Consider the following 18,003-nt stretch of genomic DNA (forward strand, 5'->3'; position numbering starts at 1 on the left):
CGGACCCTCAAAGGTCTAGAGGTACGGCCCACGTACTGGAGTCCACATGGGCATGACAACAAGTATACGATAAAATCTGTGCGACAATTGAGAGTCTGTTTAATTTTAAAAGTCTCTTTTGTGACATTGGAGGTGAACTCTGTTTTATCCCCCTTTGCTACCTGTTTGCATGCCTTACAATTGAAGCACCCAAAGAAGCCTATTGGTGGAGGCAGCCAACTCTGAATTCTAGGAGCTTCCTCTTTTTTGAAATCACTGGGAGCCAGTTTAGATTTTATACATGATGCTTTCCTGAAAATCACTCTCGGAGCATTAGGGATGTGATCCTTAAGAACTGGATCTTTCTGTACCACATGCCAGTGGCGTCAAATGATTTGTTGTATCCTTGTGGCATCTGTGTTGTAGGTAGTAATAAAAGGGGTTTTAAAATCTGTAGTTCTATCCTTCACTTTTGTAATTAACAGGTCACTGCGTGGTAATGAGATGGTTTTGTCCACGGCTGATTCTATTAATTCCGGTTTGTAGCCTCTGTCTAAGAACCTCTCTTTTAAAATGCGTGCTTGGTCTCTAAATACACTATCATCTGTACAGTTCCTTTTCACTCTCCGTAGTTGACCATACGGTATGTTGTGGAGATACTTTGGATGGTGGCAGCTTGAAGTCATTAAAAAATTATTGGCATCCGTCGGTTTAAAAAATGTTTTGGTCTTAATTTCTGTGTTGTCAATATAAATTGTCAGATCCAAAAAATTGATGTTCACTTTGCTATTTTCAAATGTGAACTCTAAATTCACATTGTTATTATTAATGTGTTTAATAAAATTTGTCAATTCAGTCTCTTCCCCTTTCCAAATTAAAAGTACGTCATCTATATACCTGTGCCAGGAGACCAGGTTTGCGCTGAAAGGATGAACAGACCTAATATAAGCTTATATTAGAAGATCTAGAGAAACTCACAGCTAGCAAAAAGTATTTTAGAGACAACCTGAGCAAGGATGAGAAACAAGCACTGATGGAATTATCAGAGGACAGGTCCATCACTATTAAACCGGCCGACAAAGGCGGCGGCGTGGTAGTGATGGACACGGATTACTACCTCCTGGAGGCTAACAGGATTTTGGTGGATACGGTAACATACCAGAAATTAACCCATGGTCCTACCAAGCATCATAAACAGGATCTAGACAAAATTCTAGAAAGAGGGAAGACCTTAGTTATCCTCAGTGATAAGGAGTGGGGATACATACATCAGGATAATCCGATCCTTCCTGTATTTAACTTTTTACCTAAGGTCCACAAATGTATGGAGACTCCACCAGGTAGGCCGATTATATCGGGGATAGGATCATTAACTCAAAATCTTTCGGAGTACTTGGACCATTTTTTACAGAAATATGCAATAAAGGGGAGATCATACCTTAAGGACACAACTCAGGTTATTAATTTGCTAGCGGGTGTAAAATGGCAAGAAGACTATATTTTAGCGACTTGCGACGTAAAATCATTATATACTAGCATCCAACATAGGGATGGCCTTCGGGCAGTGGAAAGGAAGATAACAAGGGACACATTGATTTTAGACGAACAACGAAATTTAATTATCGACAGTATTGAGTTTATTTTAACACATAATGCCTTTTGGTTTAATAGTGTTTTTTACCTTCAGATGTGCGGAACCGCAAAGGGGACCAGGTTTGCGCCTAGCTACGCAAATATTTTCTTGGCAGACTGGGAAGAAACCAATATTTGGTCTGTTCATCCTTTCAGCGCCAACCTGGTCTCCTGGCACAAGGGGAAGAGACTGAATTGACAAATTTTAATAAACACATTAATAATAACAATGTGAATTTAGAGTTCACATTTGAAAATAGCAAAGTGAACATCAATTTTTTGGATCTGACAATTTATATTGACAACACAGAAATTAAGACCAAAACATTTTTTAAACCGACGGATGCCAATAATTTTTTAATGACTTCAAGCTGCCACCATCCAAAGTGGCTCCACAACATACCGTATGGTCAACTACGGAGAGTGAAAAGGAACTGTACAGATGATAGTGTATTTAGAGACCAAGCACGCATTTTAAAAGAGAGGTTCTTAGACAGAGGCTACAAACCGGAATTAATAGAATCAGCCGTGGACAAAACCATCTCATTACCACGCAGTGACCTGTTAATTACAAAAGTGAAGGATAGAAATACAGATTTTAAAACCCCTTTTATTACTACCTACAACACAGATGCCACAAGGATACAACAAATCATTAGACGCCACTGGCATGTGGTACAGAAAGATCCAGTTCTTAAGGATCACATCCCTAATGCTCTGAGAGTGATTTTCAGGAAAGCATCATGTATAAAATCTAAACTGGCTCCCAGTGATTTCAAAAAAGAGGAAGCTCCTAGAATTCAGAGTTGGCTGCCTCCACCAATAGGCTTCTTAGGGTGCTTCAATTGTAAGGCATGCAAACAGGTAGCAAAGGGGGGAAAAACAGAGTTCACCTCCAATGTCACAAAAGAGACTTTTAAAATTAAACAGACTCTCAATTGTCGCACAGATTTTATCGTATACTTGTTGTCATGCCCATGTGGACTCCAGTACGTGGGCCGTACCTCAAGACCTTTGAGGGTCCGTGTGCTGTAACACATGGGAAATATAAGGAAACAGATCATGACACATAGCGTCTCAAAACATTTTAGCTTGTTTCATGAAGGCAACCCAGGAGTTTTGTCTTATAAAGGTATAGAGAAGGTAGAGAACCATTGGAGAGGTGGGGATAGGCTACGTAGGCTGTGCCAAAGAGAAACGTATTGGATTTACAAATGAAAGACTCTAAGCCCCAGTGGTCTCAATATAGACATAGACCTGGGGGGGGGCCTTTAGTTAGCCTTTCGCACCTCTTTTTAATGTATGGAAATACTCATTTTTAATGTATGGAAATACTCATTTTACTTATTTTGTATCATGTATTTTTATTTACCATTTAGGGACTATCAAACAACAATTGAGTTATGAATTCATAGATTCTTTTTCAATGTACTCATTAAAGTTGTATCTGTTCTTTTTTTATAGAAACACCATTTGAGACCCACAGTGCTCATTTTAATCTCATGGACTTTATGAATGGGAAACATGTTGAAAACTCTTGCTTAATATATTTTCTTTTTGCATCAAGTGAAATTTTATCTTTTTTAGCATCACCATTGCACACTTCTTAATTATATATGCCATCAGACATTATAAACTGGCAACAGATTAACGAGTATTATTTCTCCCCTATTCCATTTTATAGTACTCTGAGACATCAGAATTATACTCTGTTAGGTCACAATACCAAGTAACTATTGACACTATACAGGATAATTTTATTAATAACAAACAATATAAACCTATATTCCCACCATATTTATGTCCACACATATTACTAAGTGAACTTTTTCATGTATCAAAACATGTAGAACAACATCCACATGGAATGCATTATAGACTATGGGGTATTCAAAGCTAGCAGTGAGCTCATCAGCGCTATGAGCATGCGCGAAAATTCTAAAGAAATATGAGGATACATATAATGGCCAGCACTCAGCCATTGAACACACTTTGAGCCTGAGGAAGCCCTGTATAGGGTGAAACGCGTTCCTCTTTATCCAGGACAGTTTGCAGCCATCACAGAGGTGACGTAGTATCCCCCTATCCGGATGCGGGGACCAGGGACTTTTCACCATATACCACCTATTGACTCCCCTTGCTGTTCTTTTAGAAGCAATCAGTTGCTTCTTTGTGTTTAGTCTTTCATTTTATTTTATTGTTATTGGTGTTTTTTTCCATTAAAGTATACTTTATATCAACTTCATTGTCCCATAGTCTCCATATATATCCCCCACACCAGCACACAGAAGGTCTCCACCACAGGATCCAGGAGCCTAAAAGAAACTTTTACAAGTGTGTACTCACACTGGCCCGTGTGAGTATTTGGCTAATTTTACCCTTCCGAATCCCTCCCCTCACCTAAATTATCAGGTGACCCTTAGACGTATCTCCTGTCCCCATCCCCAATCCCTGATTAGAGGGACAACAAGACACCGCTACAGGAAAATACTCACATTAGGCCATGTGAGTGAGATATTATTACTTAAGTGGGAAAATATACTATCTCACAGTCTCCCCCTGCATTGACGCCAGTTTTCATGTGTATATATCTAACTGCATTTTCATTTTTATGAGAAAAAACGATTGTGAACGAGCCACGCATCTAATGGGGAACATCTGAAAGCCAACGAGGAGCGAAGATAAGAAGAAGGATCTGTATCTCAAAAGGAAGACCGAACAGTTAAAGAAACCTTGATGTGATAGAACTCACACAAGGGCGTGTGAGTTATCTTTTTATTTATACATTTATTTTATGTACGCTCATCACCCTAGAAACTCACTTCATAGACTGAAGGCTAAATAGAGGTGTTCTACACCACATTTGATCTTTAGCGGAAGGAAAAACACTTTTAAACTACCTTCCCTCACACTGTGCTCCCCCATCTCTCTCTGTGTTCCACTATCATTAAGGGTCCTGGATAGATCCTGTTGGGATTTCGAGTCATACGAGGACATCACCAGACAATTACGAAATACTGAAAGGCTGTATTATACCCCCTTTTTTTCTTCTCCATAGTCATTCATAGTTTATCACCGATAGAGATAGCGCCTGGGTATTTTTCCAACTATAATTATGGGTATTGAGCACATTCCTCCTTCTGCTCTAAGAGGGGATCATTTAAAATCTTTGTGTCGGAGACATTTTGGATCCACCAGTTGGGTACCCTAACCCCTGGTGGACTAAATGAATGCTTGGATAATAGTACTTTGGTGTGATCCTTTTAGCTCTGGATGGCTCTTTCGATCCTCTGTGTGGTTTATCCCCGATATCACCCACCCCCATCCTTCTCCTTCCTCTTCCCTTTTCCCTCCCTCCCCCTCCCCTTCCCCTCTCCTCCCGTCCCCCCCTCTTGTCCCCCTCACCCCCTCCCCCAGTTATGCTGTGGAGAAATAAAGCCACTCAAGATTTGCTTTTACCTGAAACTACACGTGTGGACAATTGCCTGACCTCGGCTACAGGCCATCCTGCCACAGACACCCTATTAATAAATGGCAGTAATAAGTATACAGTCATCAATACAATTAATAGATACCATATACTTGTACTATCTTGTAGATCTCATATATATGTATCGTGATTCCAGACCATATAGACTTCATACTATTGATTTAACAATAAAGCACATGTCAAAATCCTGTACTGATTATATTCAACGATATATATTTTGACAAGAAAGGCTGATGTCAATAAATGACAATACATACAGTATATGTGTTAACCACGGAAATATTACCAAAGGTTTATTTTGCCTAAAAACAGTTGGATGACAATTCTATATACTCTTATTAAAAGATTGTTAGATTTTAATATGAAAAAGAAATGGGAAAGGACAGGGGAAAGGAATAGAATAAATCAGGGTTACTTTGCCATTGAGCCATCAGAACTCCAAGCTAAACAACATTGTCTCCACTGCAATCCTGTTCATCATATGCAGTAGTCACATTTATGTGTTATGTGTTGTATTTAATTATAATTAAAAAACATATATATAATAAACTAATATATTGTGAAAAAAATTATATTGTATTATTGCTTAATGTGAATTACCTAATATTTGGAAATTGAGTCTATAGTTAACCGATATAGAGTGCTATATTGTGATTTTACCTAAACAATTTTAAGGAAATTATGTGACCATTGTATTGTGAATGCTTTCACCAAGGGCCCCTCACAGATATGAACAAAGGGAACATGACAAGCATGTTCAACCCAGACCTCCATAACAGATCTATGAGCAGAACAGGGAGAAGCAGTCACACCACATTACTGATGTCTATGCATTCATTTAGACCTTTCGGACATAATGTGTCCAGCACATACAGTAGATCCAATATGTCTCTCTTATGTTTAACTTATTATGTCTGTCTCCACTAAGCAAAGAAGATCCAATGACTTCAACACCCAACAAAACTAAAGATGTAGGATCCTTATTATGTGTGTACATATTGTGTCAGGACAAGCTAGGTGACTGTAGACCATGAATAATATTTCGACGCATACTCAGAGTATGTGCTGTCCATCCTATGTATTGATGTCCACAAGGTCAATTAATGCTATACACAGCCAATTTAGATACACAATTAAGCCTACCCTGTACTGGATGTATGATCCATTTATATGAGAAATAACTTGGTTAGTTTTATTTTTGCATGTTAAACATCTGGTTCTCCCACAGGAGAAATTGCCACTTGAAAGTTTTCCCATCCTAGTGTTATTATTAATATTTTTTAACCTCCTTGATGCTATCAATGTTTTAAATCTACATGCTTTTTGGATACTATTGGTATAATTAAAGGCAATTCTGGACCAATAATTGAATCATTTAACATAATGGGCCAATATTTATTTAGAATAAATTTAATTTTCCAAGGTGCATTATTAAATTGTTTGAGGAGGGAAGTTCCAAATGCGCATAAACTCTTTTTTTATTATTGCATTATTAAATTGTGCAATGAATATTGGGGATTTAAAGATGTTATTCTCTCCCGTCTTATGATGTTTATTTATCAATAGATCATATTTTTTCTTTTTTGACTTGACTAAAAAGCTAATTTTTTATCCTTGCGTTCAATGATTTCTTTCTCAAAGAGCATAACCCTTTTATTCAATTCTAAAAATTCATCACTTTCCACAAATGGTGTTTTCCACAAAACTTTCTGTATTTTCGCAATATCACTGGATTCTGATTTTCAGGTCCTGGTTGATAAATTAATGGCTAAAGGCTATAAAAAAAAAGCCAAGTAAAAAAAGAAAAAGGGTGGTGAGTACCTATACCCTTCCCCTCCTCATTGGGATAGTCCTCTAGACAAAATAATGTATCCTTACTATATCCTCCCGAGTGATGTTGGTGTACAAAATAAAGAAAATTGGACTCAGTAATAATATATGCACCTGGATTGAAAACTGGTTAAAGGACAGACAACAGAGGGTTGTCAAAAATTGAACTTTTTCAGGGTGGGCTAAAGTCGTGAGTGGAGTACCTCAGGGATCGGTACAGGGACCCCTGCCTTTTAACTTGTTTATTAATGACCTTGAGGTTGGGATCGAGAGCAAAGTCTCCATCTTTACTGATGATACTAAATTGTGTAAGGTAATAGAATAAGAGCAGGATGTAATTTCTCTTCAGAAGGACTTGGAGAGACTGGAAACGTGGGCAGGTAAATGGCAGATGAGGTTTAATAAATATAAATGTAAGGTTATGCATTTGGGATGTATGAATAAAAAGGCAAATTACAAATTAAATGGGTATAAATTGTGGGAATCCTGGATGGAGAAGGATTTAGGAGTGCATGTAGACAGCAGGCTTAGCAATAGTGCCCAAAGTCATGCAGTAGCTGCAAAGGCAAACAAGATCTTATCTTGCATCAAACGGGCAATGGATGGAAGGGCAGTAAACATAATGATGCCACTTTACAAAGCATTAGAAAGACCACACCTTGAATATGGAGTACAATTTTGGGCACCAATCCTAAGAAAAGACATTATAGAACTAGAGATAGTGCAGAGAAAAACCACCAAATTGATAAAGGGATGGACAGTCTAACTTATGAGGAGAGGCTAGCTAAATTAGATTTATTTACATTAGAAAAGAGGCATCTAAGAGGGGATATGATAACTATATACAAATATATTCTGGGACAATACAAGGAGCTTTCAAAAGAACTATTCATCCCACAGGCAGTACAAAGGACTCGGGCCATCCCTTAAGATTGGAGGAAAGGAGATTTCAACAGCAACAAAGGAAAGGGTTTTTACAGTATGGGCAGCTAAAATGTGGAATTCATTACCAATGGAGAATGTGATGGCAGATACAAGAGATTTGTTCAAAAAAAGTTGGACATCTTTTTAGATAGGAAAGGTATACAGGGATATACCAAATAAGTATACATGGGAAGGAAGTTGATCCAGGGATTAATCCGATTGCCAATCCTTGGAGTCAGAAAGGAATTTATTTTTCCCCTTATGAGATATCATTGGATGATATGACTCTGGGTTTTTTTGTTTGCCTTCCTCTGAATCAATAAGAATAGACATAGGATAAAGTATCTGTTGTCTAAATATAGCATAGGTTGAACTTGATGAACGTAAATCTTTTTACAACTGCATCTACTATGTAACTATGTCTCCTCCAGCGTGCAGCCAATGTAGAGTGCAGAGATATAAAAAATAGTATTACAGCACACATAGTCCTTGATAAAGTGCACAGGCACACGAAACGTGTCGGAGTGTTACAACCTCTGGTTTTTTTTAATGTTTTTTCAATAAATAGTTTTTTTATTCATTTGACCCTGCTCTCTGTTTGTTGTACTACTATTTTTGATCTCTTTGTGACAGCAGAAAAAGAGTCAAGGAAGGCAGGAGGAGAGTTAGGAAGAGGTGTTGGATGGGAGGGGAGTACAGAAGGGATGTCCTGACGTATGGATTCCACCTTTTCCTTGAAATAGTCGGCAAAGTCCTGAGGTGAGATGGAGGAAGAAGAAGAGGCAGCAGAGGGTGTTTGAGTAGGAAGTCAAAGACAGAGAAGTAATTGGATTACACTTGTGCGTATTGATTAGTGAAGAAAAGTAGTTTGTTTAGCTTGAGAGAGGGCAGAGTTGAAACTGGATAGCATAATATTGTAGTGAAGGAAGTTTGTGAGAGTGTGAGATTTCCTCCAGAGGCATTCAGATTAATGAGTTAGGAAGGCAGCATGCGCATGTGGTAATTTAGCCAGGGTATATGGTTACAAAGGCGAGAGCAGCAGAGAGAAAGCTGGGCATGTAGATCAAGAGAGGAGGATAAGGCAGAGTTGTAGTTCCTGACCACGTTGTCAGGGTCTGGAGTAGAACTGAGAGGAGAAGGAGGAGCGTAAAGTGGAATCAAAAGCTTATAGGTTAATAGAGCGCAGGTCTCTGCAGAAACGAGGAGTAGATGGAGGTGGAGAAGGGGAGAAGTGAGAGAGAGAAAATGAGATGAGGTGATGATCAGAGAGAGGAAGGGGGGAAATGGAAAAATCAGAGACAGACAAGCTTAGTGAAAACCAGATCTGGGTAGTGAACATCTTTTTGGGCAAAAGAAGAGGTTAGAGAGAGAAAGCGAGAAGCCCAAGGGTGAGAGGGTCATCAATGTGGCAGTTGAAGTCCCCAAGGAGGAGAACAGGGGAGTATGAGGAGAGAAAGAAAGAGAGCCATAATTCAAAGTGAGAGAGAAAAAGACAGAAGGGGGATGGGTAGAGGTAGGTGGGCAGGGAGAGGAGAGAAACGCGGGACGGTGTGAGCCTCAAAGGAGGGAAAAGCAAGAGAGGGAGGGATAAGAAGGGCACGGTAGTGGCAGATAGAAGAGAGCAGGACCCCCACACCTCTACACCTGCCATCAGAGCGCGGAATGTGTGAGAAAGAAAGGCCACCATAAGAGAGGGCAGCTTCCAAAGCAGATCAGACTGAGTGAGCCAAGTCTCCGTTAAAGCAAAGAGGAGCAGAGAATGAGAGAAAAATAAGTTATGCACAGAGAGGAACTTGTTAGAAATGGAGAGTGCATTCAAAAGTGCATAGGAGAAAGGGAGAGAGGAGGGAGGGTGACAGGGTATGGGTATGAGGTTAGAGGGTTTGACACCAGAAGGAGGAGGAGTTGTAAGTGGAAGGCGAGGATGAGAGCATACAGAAATAAGGCAGGGACCAGGATTGGGAGAGATATCGTTGAACAGAAAGATAAAGAAAAGCTCCCTATATGCCGCACAAGAGGACACCTATACCTGTATTAAAACTTACTATTTATTAATAAACGATTAAAATATATTTATTGCAGCAATAATGTGAACCAAAGTAATTAAAAAAGTGAATTAAAAACGGAGAGGTTAGCTGTGTGCCTAGTTCAAACTAACAGTGTAAATAGGAACCACTATTATAAATCTGAGTATCCCACAACTATATAATTATACTAGAGGTGGTAGTGATTCTGTTACAATTTGATGTCGTTTGAAATCTACTCCTAAATGGTAATAAAGGGTGTAACCTGAAATGATGTATACGCTCAAAATAAATATAGTTGAGCCTGGTAGAGTTGTAGATCAGATATACATACACATTTGTGCCAGGCCGTCAGGTTCAAGATTTAGTGAGCCTGTGGGTCTGTTATGATAAGCCTGAGCAGCTGTCGCAAGATCACAAAGTATGTGTCTTGTACATAGAACTATACAGAAGATGAGGAGTAGTCAGAGTGTTGTGCTTCCTAATGAAGTCTCCAAAACACTCTGAAAGGAGATTAGGCAGCAGACCTCTCCGATATAGCCAGCGAACTAGGTGGTAGCGCTTAGCTTGCCCCTTCCCTGCCAGCACCACCTCCGCACTTTATTGCAGTTTTTGTTCCTATACTACCCAGGTTATACTATTTAGTTTTCCCTCCTTTCACAATTGGTATAGTGCAAGGTGCACACTTTATGACCCTTTGGGCCATTCCACCCCCCTTGGGAGAGATATCCACAGAAGCAAGGAGGAGAAGCATGGATAGAAATAGTATGTGCGTCTGAGGATTCACCATACTGGCGGTCACAGACCATCTCCTCACCCTAACAAGGATGTGCGGTCCCGTGGTCCCAGTATGCGTGTGCATGGACCTTGCGTGGCCTGATACCCCGTCCGCGGATTCGGACCCTGCCTTCCGCTCTGACGCATGACGGGTGCCTCCCTGCTGATGCACGGTACAAGCCCCGCCTTCACTCTGGTGATGGACAGGACCGGCGTGGGAGTGACGTGCGCTCCGTGATCTCGGCGACACGCGCGGGCCGACGCGCGATTGATCCCACCCCCTCTTGCCCTAAGGTCACTCAGAATCGGCGTGGGACTGACGCATGCTCCAGGCTCCGCCCCCGGACCACCGTGATGCGAGCAGGATGGCGCACAAGCACTTACGCTCCCATCCCCGATTAGGCTGCATCATAGGTCACACCTGTGTGCACCAGTAGCCTATCCGTGCTTACTTCCTGGTTCCGCCCCTGCTGACTATTGGAGGCTCCTCCTATATATACCTTCAGTCTGCTCTCTATCCTTGCTGAACATAGTCAGTGTGATGCCGTGCCTTGCTGCATTCTTGTTCCTGAGACCTTGCCTTGCCTGCCTGTTAACCTCTTGTTGCCTGAACCCTCCTAGTACCTTGGACTCTGCTTCTTTCCACTCCTGATCCGGCTTGTACGACCATTCTCCTGTCTCCAGTCCTGACCTTGGCTAATTATTCCAACGATCCGACTTTCTCGTATCCTGAACCTGGCTACGTACCCCTACAATCCGCTACTCTCCAATCCTGAACTTGGCTACGCACTCTCATGATCTGCAACTCTCCGCTCCTGAACCTGGCAAGTACTTTAACCATTCTACAATCTGTAATCCTGACATGGCTTGAATGACTACTCTACATCCTAGGTGCGCCCGCGTAAGTTGAGTCGGCATTAACCAATTCCCTACCTCAGCACCGCGGTTGCGCTTCGTTGGTGGTGAGCTATGCGTTACAGTGCGAGGAGGATTTGTAGGGGGTGTGTTTCAGTGCAGGGGATATAAAGCTGTGTAATGTCAGAGGGTGAAGGTAAGGAAGGAGTTCATGTGATCTGAGAAGTTACGAAGAAAGGAGAGATGGAGATACAGAAATAGAGTTAGAAACATATTGAGACTGGTAGAAAGAAGCACGTATTTTGAAAAGAAGTGAGGTCAAAGCAAATAGAAAGAGTATTGGCGGCATGGCAGCAATAGTTTAGAGCTTAAATGTGCAGTCTGGGATAGATAATATCCTCCTTTCCAGCGTACTGTAATTCCAAATACAGGATTGAAGGCCAGTAGGTGTTCTGTTATCCACTTGTTCACTCCTGTTCAACTCCCTGTTCAACTCCACACTCCATGATACTTAAAAAGTGCTACTTTATACATGGGCTTCTTTAAATGAATGTTGCTACATACAGCAATAGCTGCTATGTCTGTAGTTATATAGGTCTAAGAAGTCACCTGAGTGAATTCAGTTCAGCCCAGCAACCTAAATTAGCACATGTGAAGCACAGTAAAACAAATGGTACTTCTAAACCATCTGTTGCTCTGCCTAGTTGATGTTGAAAGATAATCCCTGCCCTGCAGACCTTACACTTTATATTTTTAAAAATCCCTTATTGTGTGAGCTGTGAAGTCGCTTCAGTGCTGAAGATTAATTCTGCTCAAATGAATTATTTATTTATTTATTTATAAAATATTTTACCAGGAAGTAATACATTGAGAGTTACCTCTCGTTTTCAAGTATGTCCCAAATGAATCGGGACTAGAATCTTCTCCAACGCAGGGAAACATACCCCTCAGAAAGCTTGTACCACTATAACCAAGTCACATTACATACATTGGCCAAAGTGCCATTACAAATGCAGTTGCTGATCAAGATATTGTGGAGATTAGAATGATACGTACCATTTGTTTTCTTAAACTCTTCCACCAGACACTGAGCCTCCTCCTTGATCCTTTCCTCAATACTCCTCTTCCCCATCCCAAAATTTTTCAGAGTCATTATGGAGAAGCGACGCATGTGCCTCCAGCATTCTCCATTGCTGAAAACAACTCCTGGGTGAGAAAATACACATTTGATAAGGAGAACAATAGGCTGATTCAGTGTTTCCGATCTTTGTATGATAGAGACTAAGGACCACAACATGTTCGGCTTGGAAATTTTTTTGCAGGGGGGGGGGGAGGAGACTATGATAGAAACTCTCAAATATATCAAGGGTTTCAACATGGTGCAGAAAGTAACTATAGATTCAGAGAAAGAGGAACTGCTAGAACAAGGTGTAATTCTCTGATGTGGGAGTACTACTTCCATAAAAGGGTAGTGGGTTCAAAAAATTACCTCCCAACAGAGGTGGCAGAGGCCAACACAGTAGGGAATTAAAAGCTGCTTGAGATAGAAACAAGAGAATCCTTAATATGACAGGAACCAAAGCTTCACATTTCTCTGAAGTTTCAAAGCAGATAGGAAAAGTTGGAAACTGAGTGGGCCAAGTGGTTTTTCGTAGCCAGCCATGAATGTTTGACTGTGTCTCTAAGAATCAGTAAGGGGTGGGAGAGTGGCATCTTTCAGAAATAAAGGACAGTGTGTTACACTTTGAAGTTGGAGAGCTGTATACTCAGTGAGGCAAATCAAGTTGCACTTAAAAAAAAATATATATATATATATATATTTGATAGAAGGTCACTGGCACTCCTGTAGGTCAGGAGTGAGCAAACTTTTTATTCCGAGCCCCCCTTTTCATCCATTAAATTTCTCACCCCCCCCCCGCCTTATATAATCAAATCAAAATCACATGACGTCAGCGCACGTGAGCTGGTTCAGCCAATGAGGGCGAACCAGCATTGTGGCGCATTCGCCACGCCCCCACCACGCATTTACAATCTCCTGCAGCCTAGTTCAAAAATCGCTTGGGCTGCAGGCGTGCGCGCAGGCAGTATACTAGTATTGGATCACTGTTTATTTTATTGTTTGCTGGTATCTGGTAATATGTTTTTTTTCTGGTGCACAAAGGCAATCCGTTTGAGCGGGCTTTCATCCACCTCTTAGCTAAATCCCTTTCCTCTCCCTCCCCCTTTTTCCCTTCCCCTCCCTTTTTTCCTTCTCTCATTTGCTTTCTCCAGTGTCATCCACTCCTACCTACCAGTTTTATGTATTATTTATTTATTCCTGTTACAAATGTTGCCCAGGGATCAGGGACCCCCATAACCAAACTCAAGGGGGGTACTGATGAATCTCCCCTGCTGATCAATAATCCCAAGTGACCCCCCTGACCCAAAGAATAACCCTCAGCCCCCCAAAACTCATCCTCCCAAGCCCATCAATTCTGCCATCTCTGCCTGACCTGCATCCCTGTTTAGCCTTTGTGTCTCTCCCTCCAGCCAGTGTCTCTCTCTCACCTTCCCCCAGAGTCTCTCTCTCTCACCTTCCCCCAGTGTCTCTCTCTCACCTTCCCCCAGAGTCTCTCTCACCTTCCCCCAGTGTCTCTCTCTCACCTTCCCTCAGTGTATCTCTCTCACACTCCCCCAGTGTCTCTCTCTCACCTTCCCCCAGTGTCTCTCTCTCACCTTTCCCCAGTGTCTCTCTCTCACCTTCCCCCAGTGTCTCTCTCACCTTCCCCCAGTGTCTCTCTCACCTTCCCCCAGTGTCTCTCTCTCACCTTCTCAACAGTGTCTCTCTGTCTCACCTTCCCCCAGTGTCTCTCTCTCTCACCTTCCCCCCTAGTGTCTCTCTGACCTTCCCCCCAGTGTCTCTCTCACCTTCCTCCCAGTGTCTCTCTCACCTTCCCCTCAGTGTCTCTAACACCTTCCCCCAGTGTCTCTCTCTCACCTTCCCCCTGTGTCACTCTCTCACCTTCCCCCAGTGTCTCTCTCTCACCTTCACCCAGTGACTCTCTCTCACCTTCCCCCAGTGTCCCTCTCTCACCTTCCCCCAGTGTCCCTCTCTCACCTTCCCCCAGTGTCTCTCTCACCTTCCTCACAGTGTCTCTCACTCACCTTCCCCCCAGTGTCTCTCTCACCTTCCCCCCCCTGTGGGATCGAAAGTTGGAGATATGTGCTGTATGTTTAATACATAATATTGCTTCAAACTGTCTGAGTGCTGTCGCCTCTTTACCGCTTTATGGTAATGTGTATATGTGTATATGTACATATACATATACTAGCTGATATACCCGGCGTTGCCCGGGATAAAATTTTCCCGCTCCCCTCACTCTACGCTCACCCCCCTCCTTTCACATCTCCATTCCTCCACCCCTTCACAGCTTTAATTTTCCCCCCCTTCACATCTCCAATTCTTCCCCCCCTTTCATAGCTTGGCTGTGGCAGGTCACTGGGGGGGGTGGCCGGGATGGTTGGGATTCCCCCCCCCCTTCACAGCTAGGCAGCGTCTCCCTGGGTGGGCGGGTTGTAATCCCTCCCCCCCTTCAGAGGTTTGCGGCGGTGGCTCACTTTTGGTTAGTGATTTCCCCCCCCCCCCTTCCTTCAGAGTTCAGCAGCAGTGGGTCACTGGGGGGGCGGGAGGGTTGATTCTCCCCCCCCCCCCCCGTCGCAGGCGGGAGGGTTGTGTGGCTCACTGCAGGTGGGTTAGTGACAGGGTGCGGCGGCACCCTGCGAGTATCTCTGCGGCGGCTGACTTTGGGTGCAGTGTGTATTGTATGTCTTTATTTATATAGCGCCATTAATGTACATAGCGCTTCAGGGGGTGTGACAGGGGGGTGGCGGCAGCAGACATACTGTGGGGTGGGGTGTCCGCTGTGGTGGCGGGTGGGAGCAGGGTCATCAACAGAAAGCATGGGGCCCAGGACAAATTAAAGGAGCAGGGCACCCCACTTCCCCCCCAACCCATAGCACACCTACCAGGTAAAAAAAAATTTAGCACACAACTTGAACGTAACTGTTTTCTTATTGGCATACCGAAAAAAAGATTACAATGCAACCGGTTTCTTTTTATATTATCTACAAAAGACAGGTGACTGAGTGGGTGCACGGGTGGGTGACTGAGTGGGTGCTCGGGTGGGTGACTGAGTGGGTGCGTGGGTGGGAGCATAAGTGGGTGCTTGAGTGGGTGCGCGGGTGGGTGGGTGACTGAGTGGGTGAGTGGGTGGGTGACTGAGTGGGTGGGTGACTGAGTGGTGGGTGACTGAGTGGGTGCGCGGGTGGGTGACTGAGTGGGTGCGCAGTTGGGTGACTGAGTGGGTGCACGGGTGGGTGACTGAGTGGGTGCGTGGGTGGGTGACTGAGTGACTGGAAGGCAGGAGCAGGGGGTGAAAGGCAAGAGTGCGGGGGGGGGAAAGGAAAGAGTGGGGAGGGGTTGAAAGGCAAGAGTGGGGAGGGGGGGTGAAAGCCAAGAGTGGAGGGTGAAAGGCAAGAGTGGGGGGGTGAAAGGCAAGAGTGGATGAAACGCAAGAGGGGGGGTAAAGGCAGGAGCGGGGGGGTGAAAGGCAGGAGCGGGGGGGTGAAAGGCAGGAGCGGGGGGGTGAAAGGCAGGAGCGGGGGGGTGAAAGGCAGGAGCGGGGGGGTGAAAGGCAGGAGCAGGCATGCGTGCTAGGGGCAGCGGGCGAAAGGCGACGGCCTGGAGTGTGCGGCAGGGAGAGAGGCGATGGCCTGGAGTGTGCGCGGGCGGAGATGCGACTGCTTGGAGTGGTGGTGTGAGGGGCCGGTGGTGGTGTATGTGAGGCGGCGGTGAAAGGGGCTGATGGTGCGCTTCGAGGGGGGGTGGTAATTCGGGTGTGAGGGACTGATCCGGCGGGGGTGCGGATGGAGGTTGCGGCCCGGGTGTGGCTCGTGGGTTTCAGCGGCAGATGGTGGGCCGGGTGTGAGGTGCGGCTGGGGGGGGTTGCAGGGATGCTTGGTGAGGAAGGGAATCTGCGGCTGTACTGCGCTCAGAGGGGCACGCGGTGTAGTCGTGGAGGGTGTGACACACGGGGGGGGCGAGGTACATTGGCCAATAAGAGCCGTGGGGGGGTGGGAAACGGGGGGGGGGTGAGCCAATGAGAGCGCAGCAGCCCACGGACAAACGGACCAATCATATTGCCCCTAGACACTGGGAATACAGGGACATACAATGGTTTCAAAAATATAGGATATATATATATATATATATACACACACACACACTTAGTTAAGTAATGGTGGGTAACAAAAAGTGACAAAATCCCTCCACAGCAAAGCATATAGCAAATAGAAATAATAATAATGACCCAGCGCACAGCACTTCCACTGCAGCAAGGGATTCTGGTAAATGACATGTAAATGAGCACATAGTGCCACCTTTTGCTTCAAAATCATTTTTAACATGGTTCCCTATGGGCTTAAGCTTGCTGCCTGGTCACAGATTTGAGCACTGCCAGGGTTAAGATGCATAGCCAGTAAACCCACCCACAGACAGCCATTTCAAACTTAATGGGTCTCATCAGTGTGGGGTCGGTTATACTGGCTATGCAAAAATGAAGCCATGAGGATGGGTTTTACCAGTCTTCGTTAAAGTGCTGGGTGATAATGGTGAAAGGCGGGGTTGCAGATCTGTCTTAGACTCCTGACGAAGCCGTCTAAGAACGGCGAAACGCGTAGAGCGTGACCCTCAGTGTTTGATCTAGATCAGGCCTGCACAACTCGTAAAGCGAGAAGGGCCGAACTGCTCCAAGGAAAAAAAATTTAGGCCGCACGGATAAAATCATCATCATCATCTCTCCTCCAGCACCTCTCATCATCATCCTCATATCTCCCCCAGAACCCCTCACTATCAACCTTTGCGATACTCCCCATCTATCTCTCATACCCCCATCTCTCCCCCTCACCCACACACATAATACTCCCTCTCCACATCAAACACACAATACCCCCATGCATACCACACACATCCCACCCCCCTGCACCTCACATCACTCTCCCCCCTGCACCTCACATCGTTCTCCCCCCCTGTACCTCACATCACTCTCCCCCCCTGCACCTCATATCACTCTCCCCCCCTGCACCTCACATCACTCTCCCCCCCTGCACCTCACATCACTCTCCCCCCCTGCACCTCACACCACTCTCCCCCCCTGCACCTCACATCCCTCTCCCCCCCTGCACCTCACATCATTCTCCCCCCTTGCACCTCCAATCATCCCCCCTGCACCTCCAATCATCCCCGTGCACCTCCAACCACCCTCCCCTGCACCTCCAATGACCCCCACCCTGCACCTTCAATGACCCCCCCTACACCTCCAATGACCCCCCCTGCACCTCCAATCACCTCCCCCCTGCACCTCCAATCACCCCTGCACCTCACCCCCTGCACCTCACATCACCCTTCCTGTACCTCACATCACCCTTCCTGTACCTCACCTCCCCTGTACCTCA

At 44.4% G+C, this 18,003-nt stretch overlaps 1 protein-coding gene across 2 annotated transcripts in view; it reads right to left on the reverse strand.

The window, feature by feature from the left end:
* Positions 1-18,003, reverse strand: part of LOC142498733 (cytochrome P450 2G1-like) — a 74,154-nt gene that overhangs the window by 23,871 nt on the left and 32,280 nt on the right. Inside the window, exon 3 of one of the 2 annotated variants that reach the window (XM_075607069.1) lies at positions 12,568-12,717. The exons of the other annotated variant lie outside the window; for it this stretch is intronic. Coding sequence (XP_075463184.1) covers positions 12,568-12,717 — 150 coding nt within the window. The remainder of the gene's footprint in view (positions 1-12,567; positions 12,718-18,003) is intronic. 2 annotated transcript variants of the gene reach the window in all.

Source organism: Ascaphus truei, chromosome 7 (genome assembly GCF_040206685.1).
Source record: "Ascaphus truei isolate aAscTru1 chromosome 7, aAscTru1.hap1, whole genome shotgun sequence".
NCBI lineage: Eukaryota > Metazoa > Chordata > Amphibia > Anura > Ascaphidae > Ascaphus > Ascaphus truei.